The sequence below is a fragment of the Arabidopsis thaliana genome, chromosome 5 (assembly GCF_000001735.4).
Source record: "Arabidopsis thaliana chromosome 5, partial sequence".
Lineage (NCBI taxonomy): Eukaryota > Viridiplantae > Streptophyta > Magnoliopsida > Brassicales > Brassicaceae > Arabidopsis > Arabidopsis thaliana.
In genome coordinates, this window is record NC_003076.8 from 5,572,444 (window position 1) to 5,593,327 (window position 20,884).

Sequence of the window (20,884 nt, forward strand, 5' to 3'; positions counted from 1 at the left end):
GGCTAAGATCAGCTTTAGTGGGCTTAAAGGATCTTTTATTGGGCCCAATATATGTCAATTCTTCATTTTTTGATAAAATTTCTGAAGAGGTAGTGACACTGCCCTAATTGACCATCATCAAAGACTAAGATCACCACTTTGATCCAGTTGAAACTGAAATTGAGATTTCTTACGGCAATTCGTTGGGCGATTCAAAATGGCAAGTGAGGGAGCAAAGGATCCATGGAAAGGAGAAGAGTGGGGAACTGAGAATGAGAAGACGAAGAAGCCAACAACAAGTGGTGTGAAAACGGTGACGAGAGCGAGGAAACAAATACCGAGGGGACTTGAAGACAAGTACGAAGCTTACTTCCTCCCGCGAAAGCCATGGCCAAGGGCTCTTGCCTACTATGGAAGTTTCATCCTTGGTGGGATCGGTGCTGGTATGGTTATTGAAGCTTGGATCAACAAAAAAGTCAAAGAAGATGGAGGAGTCATTTGGGAATTCGACAAGTGATGATAGATAAGTATGTAAGGAACATCTAGAGAGAGTGTCTCCCTTAACACAAATCCGTAGATTGGATTATTTTGTTTGTTCCAGAATTCAGAATTTGTGGAATATCAGAAATCGATTGATATAATTCTGTTACCATAATGCATTGAAGATGTTCGACGAAATGCTTCATGTTACAATTCGGTAAATTAAGGTTACATAATGCCTTATGATTTTTTGATTTTACCACCTCAAGTCTGAATGATTTCTTCATCTTTCGAAGAGAAAACTTAAACGCAATTTGCTGTATTCAGAGGGAGAATGTAAGCAACAGAGAGATTTTGCTGTAATTAAAAATATTCATGACACTATTCTTTAAGAACTTGAAATCTCAAGTTCAACGAATTCAGTAAAGGCAAGTCTGGTTTGACCAACAAATGAGCAAGTCTACAATATGAAGACACTGACTATAAGTTAAGGTCTTCTACCTCCGAAACATACCGGAACTTTGAAGCGTCCTACCTTACTCCGCAATGATCGGAGAATTCTTCACCATCTCCCATATCTTTGCTGAGTTTTTCAGCCATTCGCGTTCGGAGACTGGTCTTGAAAAGGACGTAGATTTAGAAGACAAAACCTGTGATAAACCCGAACACTAGTTCTTGAGCGTGTTCATGTGGATGAATGTGCACATGTGTGGATAATTCACAAGTCTGAAAGATAGAAAGAGGAGGATGAAGAGGGAGAGAGACAGACATGATCCCTTAGTTTCCACATCGCTAATTGATAACTCTCGTGCTGGTTTCTCGAGCTTTTAGATGGTATCACGAAAGAAACCGGCTCAGCTAACTCCGACCCATTCCTTCCTAGCCTGAATGAATTTGATTCGAAATACTGCGCCAGTGCCTTTCTTAGTTGCAAGATATTCTTTGGAGACAGATCTTGATCCTGAAGCCTGCAAAGATGATGTAGGACGAGCAGTGAGCTGATACTGCATAGATTTGTTATAATTACCCTACAATTTCTCATCTAAAACACCAACTAGACTACATTTTATTAAGTGATATCTAAGTAGAATCACATTCAATTAACAGGCTTTCAACAAACATAATTGTATAAAAAACAAGCAATATAAGGATATGCATTAGTCCAGAGTCTAAATTCGTTGTAGTCATTAGTCGTAAGATATGTGTCTTCTTTTTAGGGTGCTTAACCGCGACTTGTGTAATGACAATTTCTCTTAGGATTTTTTTTTTGTTTCCGGTCAAGTACTTCTTATAACACGGTTTAAAAAGAGAAAAATCTTAATTGGACGGTTGAACCAAATCAAACCAAAAGCATACCAAAGATCGAAAAACCCGGAATAGGCTAATAATAAATTTATTTATTTCATAATTTAGACAAATTATTACATTATTGACAAAACCGAACCCTGATCTCTTGTATTGTTGCTGAAGAAACTAAAACATTATGAACCAAATTAAAGGACTCAACACTAACGTCCTCTGCAAACTTCACCAAATACATATACTTTTCAACAATTTCATATCTTGTACGGAGACATATCCAACTTCCGAAACATCACTTACCGAACAAGTACGTACTGATCTCATTTTATCACTTATGATGGCGAAACCACGACAAGTTGTTTCCCGACGTTTTTACCGTGAAAGAGTCCAACGAGAGCAGCAGGAGCACTCTCGAGTCCATCAGCAACATCTTCCACATACTTTATCTTCCCTTCTTTTATATACGGAACCACAAACTCCAAGAACTCCGAGTATTTGTGGAAGTAATCGAAACAGTTGAACCCTTCAATACGGATTCGTTTGTATGTAATGAGCGAGAGGCCGTATATACCTTCCGGATTCTTCAGATTGTACTGTGAGATCATCCCACATGCCGCGATACGGCCGTGTGGTCTCATGTTTAAGATCACTGCATCCAGCATCTTGCCTCCTACGTTCTCAAAGTATATGTCAATGCCTTCAGGGAAACACCTAAAAATGAGAGAATTAATCTTTTCATATTAGTTAGTCTTGATTTGTGGATAGAAGAAATCTTTGCTTGTACCTTTTTAGGGCACCAATAAGATTGTGTTCTTCCTTGTAGTTGAAGGCATCATCGAATCCAAACTTGTTCTTGAGGAGATCAACCTAAAGAAGCTCAACAAATCAAGATCCAATTACGAAAGCTAGAGTTTCAAGTAAAACCTACCTTTTCTTTACTCCCAGCGCTTCCAACAACATAACAACCCATCAACTTAGCAAATTGTCCTACAAGCTGACCAACCGCGCCAGATGCAGCCGACACAAACACAGTATCTCCTTTCTTTGGAGTACATATCTCGTAAAACCCAACATACGCGGTCATACCAGGCATACCTTTCAAGAACAGAGGAGAGTGAAAATAATTACAATGTTGTTAACAACAACGGATCATAAGGCCTAGAGGAAGGGGGATTAACAATACCAAGAAGTCCTGTGTAGTAAGATAAAGGAAAATTGGTATGATGGATCTTGAAGTGAAGATTAGGAATTGGTGTAATAACACTGTACTCTTCCCATCCTACTGCTCCCCAAATTAAGTCACCTTCTTCGTAATCTGAGTGTCCAGAATCTATCACTTTAGACACTCCAAACCCTGAGATAGGCTACACACAACACAACACAGCATAAGTCTCTCACAATTTTTTTATAGATGCGTTTAAGCGATGAACAATAAGTAGATGTTTTTACCTTGCCGGGAGTGAAGGACTGAGCAGTAGCAGGGCTCAGAGGATCAGGTTTCCTCATACGATTTCGCATGTAAGGATCACAAGACAAGTAGAGATTCTTCACCAACGCCGTCATAGATCCCTTTAGCACCCTAAGATCGATGGTGGTGGAGGTGATTACAAGGTCGGATTCCTTGGCGAAACCGGTTACGTAATCAAGTAACACGACTTGCTTGTTGATCGTTGTCGCCATTTTTTAGAAAATGTTTGTTTTTGGTTCCTCAACGTCTTTATTTGTCTCTACTTATACAAGCTCTTCTACGGTTAGTGCGGTTATTAAAGCCACAAGTTGAGGAGATAATCTTTTTATTTGCTAAACTACTATTCTAACAATGCAAAACTAATGAAGCCAAACTTAGTTGTGTTAAGCATAATTTCTTGCGCTTTTATGTGTGATGCAAACAATGTGGGGGGATTAAACAATGTTGCATACTTTAAGTTGATGTTTTTTTAAAGAGAAAATCCAAACGCAAAGAAGAACCTAAACCGAATTTTGTATCTATTTGATTCGAAACCATAACAAACATTATCTTTATCCATAAAACAAAAACCACCCACACAAACTCTAATTGGATAAAGTACAAGTATCAAACATAGTTTCACTCACGAGCAACAACAACAACTTGTTTCCCAACATTCTTACCATGGAAGAGTCCCACAAGAGCTTCGGGAGCTTTCTCAAGCCCATCAGCTACATCTTCCACGTACGTTATCTTCCCTTCTCTAATGTGGGGAAGCACAAACTCCAAGAACTTTGAGTATTTGTCGTAGAAATCAGACACTACAAAGCCTTGAATGCGGATTCTTTTGTAGATTATGTTGGATAGGTTGTGTACACCTTCCTGGTTCTCAAGATTGTACTGTGAGATCATTCCACAGACAGCGATACGCCCGTGCATGTTCATGTTCACAAGCACTGCATCTAGCATTTTGCCTCCTACATTCTCAAAGTATATGTCAATGCCATTAGGGAAACACCTGGAAAAAAGGAGAATATCTCTTAGATTAGTCAAAACGCAATTGACAAGATCAATCGAAAAGTATTGCCACTTTATTATGCAAACCGATTCTAACATTTATAGGCATAAAACGCTTAGAAATAAGTAGTTCACCGAACCTTTTTAGGGCAGCAGTAAGGTCAGATTCTTCCTTGTAGTTAAATGCATCATCAAACCCAAACTTGGTCTTCAGAAGATCAACCTAACGGATCCCCCAAAAGTAAAACGGCTAATTAATCATTCTTTTGAAGGAGAACAAAGAAACATAAGGAAACAAAATATGGAAATGATTATCAATTCCTCACCTTCTCTTTACTTCCAGCGCTTCCAACAACATAACAGCCCATCATCTTAGCAAGTTGTCCCACAAGCTGACCAACAGCACCAGATGCAGCTGACACATAAACTGTCTCTCCTTCCTTTGGAGAACAAACTTCATAAAACCCAGCATAGGCAGTCATACCAGGCATACCTATTAGGACAAGACAAAAACCCATCAAAGAGTGAATATATGAAATAGATCAACAAACAAAACAGTTGAAACCCTAGACTGAAGTTATAACCAATTCCATTCATATGTTTCTAAGATTTTTTAGAAATCCATAATAAAGGTTATGACCTCACTGTCTCAAGTCAAAACATTGTATCATCAAGAAGCAGATTTCCAAAATTTTACAAAGTGATTCCACCTTACAAAACTATGAAAAAGGTTGAGATTAACATACCTAAAAGTCCAGTGTAATAAGATAATGGAACATCAGTATGTTGGATCTTGAAATGCGCGTGAGTCATTGGAGTGATAACACTGTACTCCTCCCATGCAACTATACCCCAGAGTAAATCTCCTTTCTTGTAATCTGGATGTCCAGATTCTATTATTCTAGACACTCCATACCCTTGGATTGGCTACACCAAAACACACAACGGCAACAACAACAGTCAACACGATAGACATAGCAAAAAAACAGAACCAAGAGAGACACAATTTCTTCTCAGTGTCTTCAAGAACACCAAATTGTCATCAATAAGAAGCATCTAGTTTCTTCACATGCAAACCAAACAAAATAAACATTATCATCATTACCTGGCCGGGAGTGTAAGCTTGAGCAAGAGCAGCAGTGGAAGGATCAGGTTTCCCCATGCGAATTCTCATGTAAGGATCGCATGACAAGTAGAGATTCTTCACTAGAACAGAGTTAGTACCTTCCGGAACCCTAAGTTCGACGGTGGTGGTAGTGAAATCGAAATCGGATTCCGTAGGGAAACCACTCACGTAGTCTTTCAATATGACTTGCTTGTTCGTCGCCGTCATCGTTGATTCTCGTGACTTCACCAAATTTGTTACTGCTTCTTCTTCGGTTTCTCTCGATGACGCCGCTGCTTTTATAGAGTCATCTCCAGTGTGCCACGAATTCATGATATCAACTTATCAAGTATGACGTCACTGCTTATGTGTTCTGATTTTTCACATTTTGGATTCTTTCTCTTTCGAGCGTTTTTTTCTCTCTTTGACTTTCACATTCCTTTTGCATACCTTTTTTTTTCCTCTTACGTATCTCTCCTTTCACATTTTGCTTTTCGTCTTTTTACACTAGAGAACTAATTCTAAACTCGTATTAAATTTCTCACTAATGATAGTAATTGGAAAAACTAGAGGTTTTTGACACCCTCAATACATTGTTAAGGTAAATGCAACTTTTTGCGGAGTCTTTTTGGAAATAAGATAGAAAACAGAGTTCGAAGGCTAAAACAGAGCAATCTGGTGCTTAAGTTCTTCTTGTATGGAACCAGACGCGGAGTACGTCTTCGAGTTTCGTCGAGCTATTTGGTATTAAACGTAACATTGTGGTTAATCCAGCTTCAATAGCTCTACTTTGAGTTACCAAAATTTAAACACGTTGTGGTCAATATCCTCGTTTGTTGGTCACCTAATTGACAAATTTGGGTAGGTTTACTAATTTCCAAATGGCTAAAATGTGATTGGTCCAGTCCACTTTGCCAATTGATGAAAGAAAAATTGAAATAGGTGGTAACGGTGAAAATAACTTTATAACATATCACACCAAACCCACAAAACAGTATCCCCATCTTCCGAATTAGTGTTCGCAACACTAACTGTTAAAACAGAGCACAAAACAGAGCCATGTCCTATAATAAAGAAGAAAAGGAGTTGCACAAATTGTATTCATTGATGCTTAAACACGCATACTTGGGAACAAGAGCTAGAAACATGGGTTTGTATTAGGCTTCTTTTTTGGATTTGTGAGAGAGGTTTTGGCTTGTTTGTTACTACTTACATACATTTTGTGAACCAAGTCACATAAAATGATAAAACCAATAACAAACAAATTAATCTTACTGTATATACTATAATTACTATTATTCATAAACCAAAAACTCACGGTTGGGTTCAACAGCCATACAAACTCTTGTTGGATAAATATAACATTTCTCCCAAATAAGTATTATTCCCTCACGAGCAATAAAACCTTACTCCCAATTAAAGTATTCATCATTCACGAGCAATAACAACAACTTGTTTCCCAACATTCTTACCATGGAAGAGTCCCACGAGAGCTTCAGGACCTTTCTCGAGCCCATCAGCTACATCTTCCACGTACGTTATCTTCCCTTCTTTAATGTGCGGATGCAGAAACTCCAAGAACTTTGAGTATTCGTCGTAGAAATCAGACACTACAAAGCCTTGAATGCGGATTCGTTTGTAGATTATGTTGGATAGGTTGTGTACACCTTCTTGGTTCTCAAGATTGTACTGTGAGATCATTCCACAGACAGCGATACGCCCGTGCATGTTCATGTTCATAAGCACTGCATCTAGCATTTTGCCTCCTACATTCTCAAAGTATATGTCAATGCCATTAGGGAAACACCTGGAAAAAAACGGAGAATATCTCTTAGATTGGTCAAAACGCAATTGAGAAGATCAATCAAAAAGTATTGCCGCTTTATTATGCAAACGGATTCTAACATTTATAGGCATAAAACACTTAGAAATAAGTAGTTTACTGAACCTTTTGAGCGCAGCACTAAGGTCAGGTTCTTCCTTGTAGTTAAATGCATAATCAAACCCAAACTTGGTCTTCAGGAGATCAACCTAACAGATACCCCAAAAATGGTTAATCATACTCTTGAAGGAGAACCAAGAAATATAAGGAATCAAAATATAGAAAATAATGATCAAATTCTCACCTTTTCTTTGCTACCAGCACTTCCAACAACATAACAGCCCATCATCTTAGCAAATTGTCCCACAAGCTGACCAACAGCACCAGATGCAGCTGACACATAAACTGTCTCTCCTTTCTTTGGAGAACAGATCTCATAAAACCCAACATATGCGGTCATACCAGGCATACCTTTCAGTAACAGAGAACACCCATCAAAGAGTGAATATATGAAACAGATCAACAAACCAAACAGTTGAAACTCTAGTCTTCTAGACTAAAGTTACAACCAATTCCATTGATATGTTTCTAAGATTTGTTAGACATCAAAACATTGTATCATCAAGAAGCAGATTTCCAAAATTTTACAGAGTGATTCCACCTTACAAAACTATGAAAAAGGCTGAGATTAACATACCGAGAAGTCCAGTGTAGTAAGACAATGGAACATCAGTATGTTGGATCTTGAAATGCTCGTGAGTCAAGTGATAACACTGTACTCCTCCCATGCAACTATACCCCAGAGTAGGTCTCCTTTTTTGTAATCTGAATGCCCAGATTCTATCACTGTAGACACTCCGTACCCTTCTATTGGCTGCACCAAAAACACAATGGAAACAAGAAGACTCAACGCGATAGAGATAGCGAAAAGAAAAACCCGAAGAGACACAATTTCTTCTCAGAGTCTTCAAGAACACCAAATTGTCATGTAGTTTCTACATCAATAAGAAGCATCTAGTTTCTTCACATGCAAACCAAACAAAATAAACATTATCATCATTACTTGGCCGGGAGTGTAAGCTTGAGCAAGAGCAGCAGTGGAAGGATTAGGTTTCCCCATGCAAATTCTCATGTAAGGATCGCATGACAAGTATAGGTTCTTCACCAGAACAGAGTTAGTACCTTCCGGAACCCTAAGTTCGACGGTGGTGGTAGTGAAATCGAAATTGGATTCCGTAGGGAAACCACTCACGTAGTCTTTCAATATAACTTGCTTGTTCGTCGCCGTCGTCATCGTTGATTCTTCTGACTTCACCAAATTTTGTTATTGCTTCTTCTTTGGTTTATCGATGACGCGGCCGCTTTTATAGTGGCTTCTCCAGTGTGCCACGAATTCATGATATCAACTTATCAAGTATGACGTCATTGCTTATGTGTTCTGATTTTTCACATTTGGATTCTCTCTTTCGAACGTTTTTTTTTTTTGACTTTCACATTTATTTCTCTGAATGTTAATCCAGCTTCAATAGCTCTCTACTGGTTATCAGGAGTCCTTCCCAAGAAAGTTTGCCTCAAGGTCTTCGCTATTAAAGAGGACTAGAGTCTAGACGAGACTTGCTTTGATGATCCTCGACCGGACGAGACTACTGACCTGAAAGTCATAATCGTTATGGTCAATATCCTCGTTTGCTGGTCACCTCATTAACAAATTTGGGTACAGAGAGACAGAACACATATGACATATCACACCAAACCCACAAAACAGTATCCAGCTCGCAATAGTTTCCGCAAAACAGAGCCATGTAATTGTAATTGTAATTTTCTTGTCCTCGAATAAAGAAAAAAAGGAATTGCACAAAATAGCAACAGTAACTGTATCCATTGATGTTTAAACAAAGCATACATGGGAACGTGAGCTATAGAAAACATGGGTTTGTATTTAGGCTCTGGGTTTGTATTTACTATTTAGCCTCTTTTTTCTTTTTTCATTTGTGAGAGAGGTTTGTCGTTATTTGTTATTATTACTTTCATACATTTTATGAACAAGCCACATAAAACGAATAACAAACAGATTCACATTACTATATATTATAGTTACTAGTATTATTCATAAACCAAAAACTCACGGTTGGGTTCAACAGACATACCAACTCTTGTTGGATAAATATAACATTTCTCCCAAATAAGTATTCTTCACTCACGCGCAATAAGACATTACTCCCAAATAAGTATTCTTCACTCACGAGCAATAACAACAACTTGTTTCCCAACGTTCTTACCATGGAAAAGCCCCACAAGAGCTTCAGGAGCTTTCTCGAGCCCATCAGCTACATCTTCCACATACGTTATCTTCCCTTCTTTAATGCGCGGAAGCACCAACTCCAAGAACTTTGGGTATTTGTCGTAGAAATCAGCCACTACAAAGCCTTGAATGCGTATTCGTTTGTAGATGATATTGGATAGGTTGTGTACACCTTCTTGATTTTCAAGATTGTACTGTGAGATCATTCCACAGACAGCGATACGCCCGTGTGGGTTCATGTTTAAGAGCACTGCATCTAGCATTTTGCCTCCTACGTTCTCAAAGTACATGTCGATGCCCTTGGGAAAACACCTGGGAAAAAGAAGAGAATCTCTCTTAGATTAGTAAGAGCACAATTGATTAGATATCAATCAATGAAGATAAACTCGTTTTTTCTTCGAAAAGAGTTCTAATTGCGGAGTTTCATTGGGGTTTTCTCCAGTTCTTAAGTGGTTTCCACTTAGATTCATGCTTCCATTTAGTTGTGAATTGCCGCTTTATTCTGCAAATCGATCCTAACAGTTGTAGACACCAAACACTTTGAAAAAACCCGTAACCGAACCTTTTGAGGGCAGCACTAAGGTCAGATTCTTCCTTGTAGTTAAATGCATCATCAAACCCAAACTTGGTCTTCAGGAGATCAACCTAACAGATCCCCCAAAAAGAAGTAAAAGGGCTAATTAATCTTTCTCTTGAAGGAGAACCAAGAAACATAAGGAATCAAAATATGGAAATGATGGTCAAATTCTCACCTTTTCTTTACTTCCAGCGCTTCCAACAACATAACAGCCCATCATCTTAGCAAATTGTCCCACAAGCTGACCAACCGCACCAGATGCAGCTGACACATAAACTGTCTCTCCTTTCTTTGGAGAACAAACTTCATAAAACCCAGCATAGGCAGTCATACCAGGCATACCTGTCAAGAACAGAGAAAACCAATCAGGAGAGAATATATTGAACATATCAACAAACCAAACGTTCGAAACTCTAGTCTTCTACATTGAAGTTTAAAACTCGACATAACTAATTCCATTTCCCACACACCGGTTTCATCATTCAAAACTATTATACATGGTTATGACATTCAACTTCATGATCTCTGTCTAAAATTACCAAGTGATTCCACATTTTCCACTTACAAAACAAGGAGCAAGGCATAGATTAACATACCGAGAAGTCCAGTATAGTAGGATAATGGAACATCTGTATGTTGGATCTTGAAATGCATGTGAGCCATTGGTGTAATAACACTATACTCCTCCCATCCAACTATTCCCCAGAGTAAATCACCTTTCTTGTAATCTGGATGCCCAGATTCTATCACTCTAGACACTCCATACCCATAGATTGGCTGCACCAAAAACACACAATGCAACAACAACAGTCAACACGAGAGAAAGCAAAAAACACAAAGAGACAAAATTTATTGTCAGAGTCTTCTTCAAGAACCCCAATCTGAAGTTTTTATACCATTGTCATCTAGTTTATATAAATAAGAAGCATCCTGATTAATTTAAGTACAGAAATAATCCAACATTAAACTAGAACAGTTGATCCGTTTGTTATATAATAAGACATCATTCTGGTCACAAAGTATAATTTATTATATCTCAACATATAAAACCAAACCAAACAAAACAAAACAAAACAAAACATTTTCATCCGATTTGAATTTCACCGGAGATCTTCCTAATCGGAGATTAAAAGTAGATCCTCGTCGTTCATACCTTGCCGGGAGCGTAAGCTTGAGCAAGAGCAGAGGAGGGATCAGGTTTCCCCATGCGAGACCGCATATAAGGATCGCATGACAGGTAGAGATTCTTCACAAGAACCGATTTAGAACCTTCCGGAACCCTAAGTTCGACGGTGGTGGTGGTGAAATTGAAATCGGATTCCTTAGGGAAACCACTCACGTGGTCTTTGAATATGACCTGCTTGTTCGTCGTCATCGTTGTTATTCTCCGATTCAACTTCTGATTTCCACCAATTTGTTACTTCTTCTTCTTCTTCTTCGAGGACGCGCCTGCTTTTTATAGTGGCCTCTCACTCGTAATATCAAGTATGAAGTCACTGCTCATGATGATTCATCACAATATGTTCACAATTTTTAAACTCTTTCGAGCGTTTTTATTGTTGACACTTTCACATTTTGTGATATATTTTCATTTCCTTTCACATTTCATTTTCTTTCCAATTCTCTCTTCTGTCACATTTTCACAAGAGTTGGTGTTTATACATTACTGATATAGGAAAAGGATGGTGATAAATGAGTGACACGTGGACGGTGGTAATTGAAGATTAAAAGCAACGGTCAATATTAAGAACAGAAGAATGAGGTCAATAAGAAGCTGAAGACACTTCATTATGCTAAAATCTGAGATTGTATCTTCTTCTTCATTTTGTTCTCTGTTACTACTTGAGAATTCTCTGTAATTCTCAAGCTATTCCTCATCGTTTACCGGAGCTTCTCTCTTGAGACTCTTGTAGATGAGAAGTTGATGTTGCGTTTCATGAACGTCGTATCAAATTATCAATCTATATCTTTCGAATCCATTTTCCTCTTTATTATCTGATTTACGTTATCAATTACAAAAGAACACACCTCATCGTTTTAGAGACATTTGGCTTCAATTTCCTCAAGTGTCAAGTGTGGTCCCTTTGTCTCTGGAACATCGAAGATTCTTAAGACCAGAGACAAAACACATATCACACCAAACCCACAAAACAGTATCCCAGCTCCAAATAGTTCTCGCAAAACAGAGCCATGTGATTGTTAATCGTGATGTCCTCTAATAAAGAAGAAAAGGAGTTGCACAAATAGCAACACTAACTTAATTACATTTTTGAATTTGTGAGAGGGGTTTGAGATTGTTTGTTACTACCTTGATACATTTGAATTTGATAAACAAGTCACACAGAAAATGATTCAAAACCATAACGAACGAACAAATTGATACATATTAAAAAATTACTTGAATTACTAGTAATCTAGTATTTATAAACCAAAACCTCAGGCTTGGATTCGAACACCCATACAAAATCTTTTGGATACATACAACATTACTCCCATAGATATATATATTCACTCACGAGCAATAACAACAACTTGTTTTCCAACGTTCTTACCATGGAAGAGTCCCACAAGAGCTTCAGGACCTTTCTCAAGCCCATCAGCTACATCTTCCACGTACGTGATCTTCCCTTCTTTAATGTGCGGAAGCACAAAATCCAAGAACTTTGAGTATTTCTCGTAGAAATCAAACACTGCAAAGCCTTGAATGCGGATTCTTTTGTAGATTATGTTGGATAGGTTGTGTACACCTTCTTGGTTTTCAAGATTGTACTGTGAGATCATTCCACACACAGCGATACGTCCGTGTGGGTTCATGTTTAATAGCACTGCGTCTAGCATTTTGCCTCCTACGTTTTCAAAGTATATGTCAATGCCTGTAGGGAAACACCTGCAAAAGATAAAGGAGAGAGAATGTCTCTTAGATTAGTCAAACAGCAGTTGATAAACCTTAGATTACTCATTGGTTTGACCAGCCTGTTGTCAAGGCCGGCTCTGGATCATGGTGTTCATGCTTTGATCAATTTCTTTTGTTTCTACTTTAGTTGTGAATTGCCGCTTTCTTATGTAAACCGATCCTAACAGTTAAAGACATCAAGCGCTTAGAAATAAGTAGTTCACTGAACCTTTTGAGGGCAGCACTAAGGTCTGGTTCTTCCTTGTAGTTAAATGCATCATCAAACCCAAACTTGGTCTTCAGAAGATCAACCTAGCAAATCCCGAAAAAGGAAGTAATTGGGCAAGTCATTCTCCTGAAGGAAAACCAAGAAATAAAAGGATACAAATTGTCCATCATCTCACCTTCTCTGTACTTCCGGCGCTTCCAACAACATAACAGCCCATCATCTTAGCAAATTGTCCCACAAGCTGACCAACAGCACCAGATGCAGCTGACACATAAACTGTCTCTCCTTCCTTTGGAGAACAAACTTCATAAAACCCAGCATAGGCAGTCATACCAGGCATACCTATTAGGACAGGACACAACCATGAAACAGTGAATATATGAAACAGATCAACAAACCAAACAGTTGAAACTCTAGTCTTCTAGATTGCAGTTATAATTAATTCCCTTCCTACGTTTCAAACAACGTTTCTAATTTTGTTAGACATCTATAAAGTTTATGACATTCAACAACATGATCACTGTCTCAAGCCAGAACTTTGTATATCAAGAAGCAGATTTCCTAAATTTACAGAGTGATTCCAGTTACAAAACTAGGAAAAAAGGCCGAGATATATTAATTAACATACCGAGAAGTCCAGTGTAGTAAGATAATGGAATATCGGTATGTTGGATCTTGAAATGCATGTGAGTCATTGGAGTAATAACACTATACTCCTCCCATCCAACTATCCCCCAGAGTAAGTCACCTTTCTTGTAATCTGGATGCCCAGATTCTATAACTCTAGACACTCCATACCCAAAGATTGGCTGCACCAAAACACACAACGGAAAAACAACAGTCAACACGAGAAACAGAGATAGACACATTTTCTTCTCTAGAATCTTCAAGAACACCAATCTAACTGATGAGAACGTTTATGTAACATCCAGTTCCTTTTCTATTTGTGGATTTGTCAAGTATATTATAAAGATATCGTTCTTGTCACTATATCCAAAAATAGAAAAAATCACATAAACAATCTCAAGACACAAGTGAAAACGAGCTCAAGATCAAAGCATGCAAGCCAAATCAAAACAAAGTAAACATTATCATCAGATTCGAATTTCGCTGGAGATTTGCATAACCGGATAACTAAAGAAGAATCTCGTCAATAATATATAGTACCTTGCCGGGAGCGTAAGCTTGAGCAAGAGCAGCAGTGGAAGGATCAGGTTTCCCCATGCGAATCCTCATGTAAGGATCGCATGACAAGTAGAGATTCTTCACCAGAACTGAGTTAGACCCTCCCGGAAGTTTAAATTCGACGGTGGTGGTTTTGAAATCGAAATCGGATTCCTTAGGGAAACCACTCACGTAGTTTTTCAATACCACCTGCTTGTTCGTCGCCGTCATCGTTAATTCTTCTTCTCCGATTCAGCTTCTGATGAGTTCAATATATTCCGTTACTTCTTTTATTCTTCGGATTCTCGAGGACGCGGCTGCTTTTATTATAGTGGTGGTCTCTCTCGTCTCGTAGCTGTTTCTAGTATGACGTCACGGCTTATGTTTATGACTCATTACATGGTTCACATTTCTGATACTTTCTCTTTCAAGCGTTTTTTTTTTCTGTCGACACTTTCAAATTTTCATTTCTTTTTTTTCTCCTTTCGTCACATTTTACACAGAGTCAAACTCAACCTTTTGCGTTTGGACTGTTTTGAAATTCTCCCGGTGATTTAGGTGACCAATAAATGAGGATAGTGACTGTATTTGACCACAATGTTCCATTATACTATATCACATCAAGTCTTACAAATCCCGAAAAATATCTTCTATTCAGCATAATGTTCTATATCATAATGCAGCATTGCAGAATCGTGGAATCGTTTAAAAAAAATACAAACTTTGAGAAACCTTCGGATTTCGAAACATCACTGGTTAGGACATATTCTACAAATTTAAATTCTTCTATGATGTTTTCTTTTTTTATTTTCTAACTTCATCAGAGCGCTAATAATCATTACAAAGATTTCTGTATTTATGAATTCTCGTACATGTATTTTGCTAGAAACAACCGAGCCTTTGAAGTAACATTGCTTCAAATAACTTAGTGGTCTCTGAAGATTCATTTCCCGTCTTGTGCGGCAGATTCATATGTTTATTTGTTTCTGAACCTGCACTATTATTTTCCTCACTGATTAACAATATGAATCAAAATCATGTGAGGAAGCACACGACTTTGTGGTTTCTAAGCAAAGAACAGACCTCTTTTTTAGAGACATTTGGCTTCAATTTCCTCAAGAGTGAGACCCTTTGTCTCTGGCACAATGAAGAATATGAATACCAGAGACAATACACATATCACACCAAACCCACAAAACAGTATCCCAGCTCCCAGCAGTTCCTGCAAAACAGAGCCATTTGAGCCAAACGAAAAGTTCCAGTTAGATATCAGAAGAAAAACTACTCTAACTGTGGGTGTCGATATCATTCGACTAGAATTTCACCACGACTAACCATATGATTGACAATTTCTTCTAAAGTAAAAAAGTCTTGCAAAAGGGTTGCTACCATTTCTACAGTAATGGCCATACCAAGCTTAAACAAACGAGAATTTTTGTCCTCAAGGGAATGGTAGGTTACCTTTAGGGGTGAAAACGCAAATGTCACAAGTGCGTTTGCACCAAAATTCACAAGCACTGCTAGACTGAGACCTCGACCTCTTAGTTTAAGGGGAAATATCTCTGAAATCATCAGCCAACCAATTGGACCAAAAGATAGCTGCAAGATTGATGGTAATACGTTCAAGCTCTTATTGAAAAGTAGAAAGCCAAACATGTTGAAAAAAAGAACTAGAAGCATATCAAAAGTTTTAAGGCGAAAATAATGAAATCCATGAATCACTTTTGTACATAAACTCCAATGGAACTACTTGTTATAAGAACTCCAACTTTAGATGCCACGAGTTATATCAAAAAGTCTATGATACTTTTAGGACAAGCATTGACATTGTGGTAGTGAAGTTTGATTAGCAAAATTCTAATCAACTATTTGTTTACCTGGTAACAGCCCACATAAAGCAGCAGTGCAACTACAGCAACAACTGGTGAGGCGCTGAAAAAGAGGTAGTATGACCCCAGCAGGAATAATGAAACAACCTGTTTGACATTGAAAATAAAATGTTATTAGGAGTATTGGGTTCTCTCTATCATTGAGCTGAACATTTAGTGAGCTTGACCTAAATTTACTGTACTTTTGCTTAAGGTGTATAAACGGAACATGGATGAGAAAAGGGAAGGGATAAAGACAGAGGACATACCATGCCACCAACTCCACCAAGAAGTAAAGGTCTCCTTCCAAGTCTGTCGATAACTACAACAGCTACTCCTGTCATAATCAACTGCAACAACAGAGGCGGGTGTTATTTCTTTGAAGGCAAAATAACTAAAACGGCATTTCTTTATTACATTGGAAAAGTAACTTAAATTTTAGCCAGGTGGGAAACAGTGAAAACCTTCAATAGACCAAGTAGAATTGAGACCCTTGTTGCATCACCTGCGGCTGAAAAGCCAGCGGTCTAACAGGAAATGTGGGATGGGGGGAGAAGTTAAAAATCCAGTCGTGAGTTTCGAAGTGCAACAAAGCCAATATTATACTATACAGAAAGTTTATTTAGAGAAGAAGAAAACCTGCAGTATTGATGGTGCATAATAAAGCACACTTGGTTGTCCAGTTATCTGCCATTAGACAAGAATTCATTAGTAATTATTCTTTCAAGAGAACACAATGATTAGATTTGACTATACCAACCTGCTGAAACAAGACTAGACCTCCTCCTATGATGAGAGCTTTCAAGCACTTCCCTTGAAATAATTCACCAAATGTGACTTCTTTATCCTCGCCCACAAAAGTTAGTTCAGCCAAAATCTCATTTACTTGTTCAGCAGCTGAATCAACAAAAGCAGGGCCTCTAAGGCAGCAGAGAGATTTGATTGCAGCCTCTCGTTGGTTCTCCACATTCCCTTTCCCCTGTATGACGCGCAACAAAAGCCACCTAGGGGATGCTGGGAGCCACCACATCCCAATTCCCATAATAACTGCCAAAGGGACACTTGTTGCATACATGTATCGCCAACCAGAATGAACATTGACTGTAAGACTACCGATTCCATAACCTCCCTGTGTAAAATTTTGTATGGGGATATGTGAGATTAACTTGGTGAACAAAGATTTCAACTCAACTGCTTCACATAAAGCAATCAACGTCCTAAATCTCAGGGTTGCAGGAACTTACAACCATCCCAAGGACTATGAAGAATTCCTTTAATGATACCAGCTGTCCACGTATCGGACTTGGAGCAGTCTCTGCAATGTACATCGGAGCCGCATGCATTGCCTAAATGTAGGGAAACAATTCAGTTCCCGTAGCAAGAGTACTGCTATATGTAATCCACAGCAAAAGCACATGGATAAACAATATTTTCGAAAGGTAAACAAGATTTCTAGTCACTGGCTTTTAAGCTGGAAAAACATAAAAAATACGAAGGACGAAGAATACAGTCACAATATATGTGTACTCTGTATACATGTACATAGAATAGACATCAATTATGTTTCTATGATGATGCACTGGATAACAACCCATGCTCAGCAATAGATGGAAATATATTTGCATCAACTGTTAGATTCATTGGAAAGGTTAAGTTAGGTTGATTATATACATGATAAGAACTCCACATCCTTTAGGAGGGGAACAAGTTAAAATATTATAAGACCTTGGAAAGTAGTCACCACTATAAATTAAGAGTGTGGGTGCCCTAAAGTCCTATAAAGCATTAATTTGCTCCCCTCCTAACAGATGTGCGATTCTTAGTACACCGCCAAATGCATAATATATAACGTTTGAGCCATTGGCATGCATAAGAAAGTCTTTAGATGTCAAACAATAAAGAAGCATGATCAGTCTTACCAGTCCAACTGAGACCCCATAAATAACCCGTCCAATTATCAGAACGGAATAGGTTGGGGCTAGTGCAGTCACAAGGGCTCCAACGAGATACAATAATGCAGCCAAAATCAGCTCCTTTCTTCTTCCTTCCAAATTCAACAAAACCAAAACTTTATCTTTTTCCACAAGCAAACATTGCTAAATACTCATGCCTACAAAATGAAGATAGTGAGAAGTAAAACTAACCTATAACGTCAGCGATAGTAAAAGCCACAATTGAGCCAAATAATGCACCGTAAAGTGAGCCACTGGTCTGGAGAAAATTTAACACTATTTTGTAAGCAAATTTGTCTTTACTCCAAATGGCAAACACATATCCAAGAGCGGCAGGTGAATAAATGATAAGCAATGACCAGGATAAAGAAGAAGTATCACATATAACTTGGAAACTTACAACTAGACCAACATCCACTGAGGACAAGTTGTACCATGAAATTCCACTTAATGAAGGCGACTGCAGAAAAGGGAACAGCATAGTAAGATAGCAAAGTCATAGGCTCCTAAAAGAATGTAGACAAATATAAATAACGTACATGCATGTGACAACAATATACAGGAGAAATCAAAGGGAAAAAATGGTCTGGCAAGTGTGAAATATCATGTTTCAGTACTGATATCTCAGTCCAATTTCCAGAGCTTTATAATATTTAGGCTTTGAAAACAGTGACTAGGCACTTGAAAAATAAGTTGAATGATAACAAATTTTGTAGGACTAGATAGTTTCAGACAACTTTTAACTTTACCTGAAGTGAAATGGTTGCACAAGAAGTTGCACCAATTTCATAACCATAAAGCAGTCCTCCGAGAGCTGGAAATAAAAACCTGATAATGAAACAGAAACTTCTTAACATGCATATATCAATCATCAATGGACTAGCTACAAACCAAAAAACTACCATGCGCAAAGGGACATAGGTCCAAATTCCTGCAGATGGTATGTAATTCCATAAGGAATTCTATTTGAAAGCTATGCAAGGTACCATACACAGCGTTCTAGTTTCCTAGTCAGGATACATATTATGCTAAATGATACACAATATAACCAAACAAAGAACACATCGGAATTGTTCAAGAGTGTTTCATTTGAATCATTTTAAGAACTACCAAACTTGGAGAAGAGATGAGAGATCTCACGGGAGAATGGCGGCAACGACAGAGTAGTTTTCTGGGACATGATTCTCTTTAATAAGAGGCTCCCTTTCTGGGCTGATCTCACCAGATGACTTACCAAACTAAAACGCATAAACAGTTTCAGAAAGTTGCCACCCAAAAAAAAAAAAACAGTAAGGAACACACAAATCATGAAACCAACAAACCAATTGTACACAGCATTTAGGGTCTAAAAATTTCATGCTTAAAGATAACTGTGAGGCTGATGGCTAAAAATCCGTAAAAGCCTCTAAATTTCTTCTCAGAATTGAAGCGAGTCCCCAAAAAGTGAATATATGACTCTTAAATACAATCTCTAAGATTCCAACATAGCAAATTTCAGAATTTTTCCAGAAATTTGTCAGCTAAAAGCCAAAGTTGATCTCAAAAGGAACATTCCTAATGTGGCAAGTCAAGAAGTACGAATTTACTAGAGAATTAAGCTTCAGATGAAAGGAGACGTATACTTCAAATGAAAACTCTCTCACACCGTTTAATCGAACAGGAAACAAAACGACGAAGTAGACAATGAAAGGAGACGTATACCTCTCTGGAAACAGAGGAGATTGGTTGCTGCTGCTCAGGATCAAGCGCCATAGCTGTGATTTGAGCGACCGAAATATGAATTCTGGTTCTGAGTTTAGTTAGGTTTGCTGAACGAAACCCATATATATAATTCTCCGGGGTTTTGAAGATTTAACTACTACCACTCAACGACATTGAATCATCTTCACATAGACGTGGAGGTTGGTGACGATGACGGTCAGAATTTGGAATGTTAATCTATCGACAATACCAACCGTTGGATTGACTCTAGTATAAACTATAAAGTATGCTATCAAATGTTCCATTTTATTTTATTTTTGACAGAAGAAATTTGTAACTTAATTTGTTTTTTTGATAATTTTTGTAACTAGATTTACGAACGAAAGAAAGGTGCAACTGGTTGTATATGTCGAAAAAATTGAAAAATTTTGGAAAATTTGAGTTGAAGAAAAAAAATTAAATAATATTCAATTCATTTTATGCAAAATAGGAGATGAAGATAATTTTTTATCTATATATATATTTTTGCAGTCATTCTAGCAAATAAATCGTAGAGTTGAACTTATTTACAACCCAATGCTATTAACACTAAATCTTTTTTCCAAACTAATTAATTTTACTTTACATTCTTAATTTAAATTGTCAATCACATTATCAATCAAATTTAATCTAAACAAATTTCACATCAATCCCTTAAAATCAGCATAAACGTATTTGTTAACAATATTTTAAAACAAAGTTTTTTGTACATAATTTGAATATAAAGGAAACTTAATTAATTAATTTGAATATAATTTGTAACTTAAGTTGTATTATCTTGTAAAAAGGAAACTTAATTAATTTATTGAATTATATATTTATCAATATCATTTTTTCTTTATTTAAAATATATAATTCATTAAAAGGCCTTCCCAAATAAATTGGGCTGGCCTGGTAAATTGTAATTGGGACTACATCCATATCATTACCTAATATTAATAACAACATTTTAAGTTGAGAAAAGAAATCTTAATTTAGACCTTTACATAATAAAAAATATATGATCA

General features: G+C 37.5%; 7 protein-coding genes and 1 long non-coding RNA gene across 15 annotated transcripts; 2 read left to right on the forward strand and 6 right to left on the reverse strand.

Moving 5' to 3' along the window:
• The first annotated feature begins 79 nt into the window (after nucleotides 1-79).
• Nucleotides 80-748, forward strand: AT5G16950 (krueppel-like factor). Its single transcript, NM_121701.3, has one exon. The coding sequence runs from the start codon at nucleotides 197-199 to the stop codon at nucleotides 494-496; it is 300 nt and encodes a 99-aa protein (NP_197197.1). The 5' UTR covers nucleotides 80-196; the 3' UTR covers nucleotides 497-748.
• A 404-nt stretch (nucleotides 749-1,152) lies between these two features.
• AT5G02635 lies at nucleotides 1,153-1,464 on the forward strand. Its single transcript, NR_142614.1, has one exon. It is a non-coding gene; the product is annotated as an other RNA (long non-coding RNA).
• On the reverse strand, nucleotides 1,257-3,467 carry AT5G16960 (Zinc-binding dehydrogenase family protein). Of its 2 annotated transcripts, NM_001343474.1 has the most exons (6): nucleotides 3,211-3,467; nucleotides 2,945-3,125; nucleotides 2,690-2,856; nucleotides 2,546-2,628; nucleotides 2,062-2,472; nucleotides 1,257-1,427 (listed from the first exon to the last, which is right to left on the reverse strand). In NM_001343474.1, exons 1-5 carry the CDS (start codon nucleotides 3,439-3,441, stop codon nucleotides 2,094-2,096), a joined length of 1,041 nt encoding a protein of 346 aa, NP_001318576.1. In that variant the 5' UTR covers nucleotides 3,442-3,467; the 3' UTR covers nucleotides 1,257-1,427; nucleotides 2,062-2,093. The 2 variants fall into 2 exon arrangements, with proteins under 2 accessions (NP_001318576.1, NP_197198.1); NM_121702.1 differs by lacking the exon at nucleotides 1,257-1,427 and having other exon boundaries at nucleotides 1,838-2,472.
• Nucleotides 3,468-3,529: 62 nt separating this feature from the next.
• Nucleotides 3,530-5,643, reverse strand: AER (alkenal reductase). Its single transcript, NM_121703.4, has 5 exons — nucleotides 5,331-5,643; nucleotides 4,972-5,152; nucleotides 4,552-4,718; nucleotides 4,366-4,448; nucleotides 3,530-4,226 (listed from the first exon to the last, which is right to left on the reverse strand). Exons 1-5 carry the CDS (start codon nucleotides 5,556-5,558, stop codon nucleotides 3,848-3,850), a joined length of 1,038 nt encoding a protein of 345 aa, NP_197199.1. The 5' UTR covers nucleotides 5,559-5,643; the 3' UTR covers nucleotides 3,530-3,847.
• Nucleotides 5,644-6,402: 759 nt separating this feature from the next.
• Nucleotides 6,403-8,868, reverse strand: AT5G16980 (Zinc-binding dehydrogenase family protein). Of its 3 annotated transcripts, none has more exons than NM_001203393.2 (5): nucleotides 8,335-8,868; nucleotides 7,850-8,026; nucleotides 7,457-7,623; nucleotides 7,279-7,361; nucleotides 6,403-7,137 (listed from the first exon to the last, which is right to left on the reverse strand). In NM_001203393.2, exons 1-5 carry the CDS (start codon nucleotides 8,444-8,446, stop codon nucleotides 6,759-6,761), a joined length of 918 nt encoding a protein of 305 aa, NP_001190322.1. In that variant the 5' UTR covers nucleotides 8,447-8,868; the 3' UTR covers nucleotides 6,403-6,758. The 3 variants fall into 3 exon arrangements, with proteins under 3 accessions (NP_001190322.1, NP_001318577.1, NP_197200.2); NM_121704.3 differs by having other exon boundaries at nucleotides 6,455-7,137; nucleotides 8,216-8,508; NM_001343475.1 differs by having other exon boundaries at nucleotides 7,850-8,868.
• Nucleotides 8,869-9,080: 212 nt separating this feature from the next.
• Nucleotides 9,081-12,023, reverse strand: AT5G16990 (Zinc-binding dehydrogenase family protein). The gene is made up of 5 exons (NM_121705.4): nucleotides 11,185-12,023; nucleotides 10,628-10,808; nucleotides 10,207-10,373; nucleotides 10,017-10,099; nucleotides 9,081-9,766 (listed from the first exon to the last, which is right to left on the reverse strand). Exons 1-5 carry the CDS (start codon nucleotides 11,404-11,406, stop codon nucleotides 9,388-9,390), a joined length of 1,032 nt encoding a protein of 343 aa, NP_197201.1. The 5' UTR covers nucleotides 11,407-12,023; the 3' UTR covers nucleotides 9,081-9,387.
• Nucleotides 12,024-12,264: 241 nt separating this feature from the next.
• AT5G17000 (Zinc-binding dehydrogenase family protein) lies at nucleotides 12,265-14,794 on the reverse strand. Of its 2 annotated transcripts, NM_121706.4 has the most exons (5): nucleotides 14,321-14,794; nucleotides 13,782-13,962; nucleotides 13,329-13,495; nucleotides 13,154-13,236; nucleotides 12,265-12,918 (listed from the first exon to the last, which is right to left on the reverse strand). In NM_121706.4, the coding sequence occupies exons 1-5, from the start codon at nucleotides 14,546-14,548 to the stop codon at nucleotides 12,540-12,542; spliced, it is 1,038 nt and encodes a 345-aa protein (NP_197202.2). In that variant the 5' UTR covers nucleotides 14,549-14,794; the 3' UTR covers nucleotides 12,265-12,539. The 2 variants fall into 2 exon arrangements, with proteins under 2 accessions (NP_197202.2, NP_001331581.1); NM_001343476.1 differs by having other exon boundaries at nucleotides 12,265-13,236.
• Nucleotides 14,795-14,900: 106 nt separating this feature from the next.
• Nucleotides 14,901-20,091, reverse strand: AT5G17010 (Major facilitator superfamily protein; the record flags this gene model as incomplete). 4 transcript variants are annotated; one of them, NM_180505.3, is made up of 15 exons in its annotated part: nucleotides 14,901-15,309; nucleotides 15,401-15,539; nucleotides 15,779-15,916; nucleotides 16,195-16,293; nucleotides 16,455-16,535; nucleotides 16,650-16,712; nucleotides 16,825-16,872; nucleotides 16,946-17,314; nucleotides 17,430-17,531; nucleotides 18,105-18,229; nucleotides 18,330-18,396; nucleotides 18,538-18,597; nucleotides 18,887-18,965; nucleotides 19,278-19,375; nucleotides 19,839-20,091. In NM_180505.3, 14 exons carry the CDS (start codon nucleotides 19,887-19,889, stop codon nucleotides 15,408-15,410), a joined length of 1,512 nt encoding a protein of 503 aa, NP_850836.2. In that variant the 3' UTR covers nucleotides 14,901-15,309; nucleotides 15,401-15,407. The 4 variants fall into 4 exon arrangements, with proteins under 4 accessions (NP_850836.2, NP_001318578.1, NP_850835.2 ...); NM_180504.3 differs by having other exon boundaries at nucleotides 14,908-15,314; nucleotides 19,839-20,003; NM_001343477.1 differs by having other exon boundaries at nucleotides 14,901-15,539.
• Nucleotides 20,092-20,884: the final 793 nt, after the last annotated feature.